Source organism: Limulus polyphemus, unplaced genomic scaffold (assembly GCF_000517525.1).
Source record: "Limulus polyphemus unplaced genomic scaffold, Limulus_polyphemus-2.1.2 Scaffold7921, whole genome shotgun sequence".
In the NCBI taxonomy this organism is placed as follows: Eukaryota; Metazoa; Arthropoda; class Merostomata; order Xiphosura; family Limulidae; genus Limulus; species Limulus polyphemus.
The window spans coordinates 6,987-10,624 of record NW_013673531.1 but is presented as its reverse complement, the minus strand read 5'-3'; the positions used below and the strand labels follow the sequence as shown (position 1 = coordinate 10,624).

The following is a 3,638-nucleotide window of genomic DNA, read 5'->3' as shown; positions in this document are numbered from 1 at the left end:
ATTCCCACAAAAAATTCTTTTAATTACCGTATTCGGTATTCCCACAAAAAATTCTTTTAATCACCGTATTCGGTATTTCCACTGAGACGGAAATGGAATAACGAAATAGAATCTCCTCATCAGAAATCAAAGTATAAGCTGTTGTTTTCTCTTGTTTTTTATTTGTTTACATTTTTGAAGAACATGGAGGTTATTTTTTTCTTTTGTTTTTTCATTTTTGCTTTAATAATGTAAAGTTAAACGTCAGACCATTAGTTGGGATATATATATAAATAAGTTACTGCTCGGCTTCGAGTTAACTACTTTGTATACGTTTATTTGTTCAAGATGTTCAAGAGACGTCCTAACATGATGGATTGTTTAGTTGTGCAGAATAACGGTTAAACATTTAAATTAATTTCTACTACTTTTGTCCCTGGGTGACACAGCGGTAACTCTTAAGGCTTATAATGCAAAAAGTCGGGTTTCGATACCCGCGGTGGGCAGAGCTCAGAGAATCCATTATATGGCTTAGTGCTTAACAATAAACTATTGATTTTATACCAATGACAGCGTTGGGATATATTGCATGTGAGTAGAGACAGTATTGACATGCATTCCAAATAACAATAGAATTAACATACATCACAAGTAGCTAGAAACACTTATTTGTAACCATCATGGCATAATGTTAACACAGTTTTGTAATGGCAGTGACAACTTTATCATACGTTACATATTGTTAGTATTAACATACATCATAACTAGATAGAGACAACGTTAACCTACGTTACAGTAGTTAGAAATAACAAAAAACATTAATAACATACATTACAAGGAAGGCGTTAAAGTGATACTTCCCGCTACTTCTTGGAAAATATAAATAAAGTACTGTTCGACTTCGAGTAAACTGTCTGCGGACTTATAACGCTAAAATCCGGGTTTCGATACCCGTGGTGGGCAGAGCACCGATAGCCCTTTGTTGTCATACGAGAAGAGGTCAATATTTCTAAATTGTTTTCTCTTGAAAAGAGAAGAGTTAAAGTGGATGTGATTGGGGTGTTTAAGATTGTTCAAGAAATTGATAGTGTTGATACATCATCTTTTTTTATACTTAATGGTGAGAATAGTAGGACTAGAGGACGCAAATATAAATTTTAGCAAGGTAGGAGTCATCTTCAGTTTTATTTTTCTAACAGGGTGGTTGGCGTCTGGGATGGGTTGCCTTCGGATGTGGTGGAGACAATAAGTTTAAGGGAAGGCTTGATAAATATATGAATGGTAAGAGGTGGCTGTGAGATGGACCAATAGGTCCCTTGTTGTCCCTGAAGAGTAGGAGTCATCTTCAGTTTTATTTTTCTAACAGGGTGGTTGGCGTCTGGGATGGGTTGCCTTCGGATGTGGTGGAGACAATAAGTTTAAGGGAAGGCTTGATAAATATATGAATAGTAAGAGGTGGCTGTGAGATGGACCAATAGGTCCCTTGTTGTCTCTGAAGATTATAATATGTTAAACAAGTTAGGTTGAGTTGAAATACAAATAACAAGAACCATGACAAGTTAAGTTAAAGTTATACTGATAATACAATTGCTCTACCTAAGTTAGGCCAACAAACTCCACCTCCCTCCTCATAATCAGATTTTCTACTCAAGAGAAACATTAAATCCTAAGTTGTAGTTCACTAAAATCCACGAAAGTCCTTAAAGCCTTAGAAGTAAAGTCTAAAATAAAAAATAAAAAGTTACATAAAAAATACAGGCTAAACCAGTTCACTGAAAGTGAACGTCAGTGCAAAAAAAAAAATAAGAGTTAAATCAACCAATTTCAGTGAGAGGTTTTAAAGCTCTCTAGGTGGAGTCTTCTAACTAAAATAAAGTCTGCTAAAACTTAACTCTCTCAGATCAAGCCCAGCATTATATTTAAAAACATAGTATATATAAAGCCAGATTTGCACTTGGCTAATATTTAATCGAGTAATTCATATATCTATAGCATAGCGTGTGCAAAAGATGTTGCAACCCTTAGCTATTCTATTATCCAGTCTACTGACAAGAAAAATAATTTCTTTGCTAACAAAGCGTTAAGTTATCTTTCGTCAAGAAGGCTATGAATAACAGCCAAGTTGAGTATTATTTAAATGCCTTACTGCGACAAAACGGAGAATGATGTAAAGCACAATTTAAATATGTTTACATATTAAACAAAGGAATATGGATTGAACTAGGGTACCAGGACCTTCCAAAGACATACCTACAATAAGTCGTACCCCCTGCTCTGGTAAGCAAAATGTAGCAACAGTATACAACATGATGAAAAGCGAACTCCATTTAGAAATGAAGCCAACAGAGTATAGGTTCACGAAGATAAAGCTTTCAACTGTTGCATAGCTTGAGCAACTGAAGAATGAAAGTGATATTTGTGCTATTTCACATGAAGACATATTAGACAAGTCGCTAGATATTTTCTTTACTAGATATAAAAGGGTGAGATTAATATATATTTTACTTGTGAAAGTGACATGTTTTCAAGTCTTATTTTGAAGACATTTTTATATGGCTATAGTTTCATAGTACTTACAGTCAAATATTTACAGTTCTAGGTTAAATATATGGAAATTAGGCGGTTAATCTCTATTGCTAGCTTATCTGAATTTTGTTACTGGCCAATGCAGCTCAATATAACATTTTTAACAAGGAATACGACGCTTCGTGGGCTGTAACCATCAAAGAGCAGTGGACTTTTTTCACCATAGTATCAACTCTCACCGCTGTGTACCTGTGGGATATGTCTGTCAGGACTGGGAGACCTTCCTACAGGGTAGATGCGCCGACTGTGGTGTAGATGGGAGTCGCTGTGCCATAATGGGATTACGGGCAGAGAAATTCAAACCACACAAAGACGATGGCAAATCAGTGAAAATGTACCTCAAAACAAGTGGATCGTCTCCATTCTGCTGTAAGTGTGTTATTTGAGTAACTTAGGCACCTGGAGTGTCTATTAATTTACGTATACCTATAGTATAAATACCAAACTGTTTTTTTCTTTATTATGTCGCGAGTTCAGTCGCAAATTTAGCATAATGGCATGTAAGAAAGAGTTAGTTTTAGATTGAAAAATAATCAAACAACTCTGGGTTTTTTTCTCATAAGTATTACTGATCATTTTATATTTATTGAGCTAGGCGTTAATTATTTACACATATTACTATCCCTATCTTTGTGAAAAAGTCAGGTTGCTGTCAACGTTTTTTGAATTGGAGAGAAATTTTGTGATATAATCACATATTTGTTAGTAAGAGCTTGTGAGTTAGTTACAAGATGGACACGAAATATTTTCTGTAAGATTATCAACTAGTGTTGTGTATCTGACAGTAACATTATCAACTAGTGTTATGTATCACACAGTAACATTATCAACAACTGTTGTATATCTGACAGTAACATTATCAACAAGTGTTGTGTATCTGACAGTAACATTATCAACTAGTGTTGTGTATCTGACAGTAAGATTATCAACTAGTGTTATGTATCTGACAGTAACATTATCAACTAGTGTTATGTATCACACAGTAACATTATCAACTAGTGTTGTATATCTGACAGTAACATTATCAACTAGTGTTGTGTATCTGACAGTAAGATTATCAACTAGTGTTATGT

The 3,638-nt window shown here is 34.6% G+C and overlaps 1 protein-coding gene across 2 annotated transcripts in view; it reads left to right on the top strand.

Annotated features, from left to right (window-relative positions):
* Positions 1-3,638, top strand: part of LOC106474969 (pancreatic triacylglycerol lipase-like) — a 16,144-nt gene that overhangs the window by 9,027 nt on the left and 3,479 nt on the right. For both annotated transcript variants that reach the window (XM_013935668.2, XM_022403220.1), the window contains exon 7: positions 2,674-2,934. In XM_013935668.2, coding sequence (XP_013791122.2) covers positions 2,674-2,934 — 261 coding nt within the window. The remainder of the gene's footprint in view (positions 1-2,673; positions 2,935-3,638) is intronic.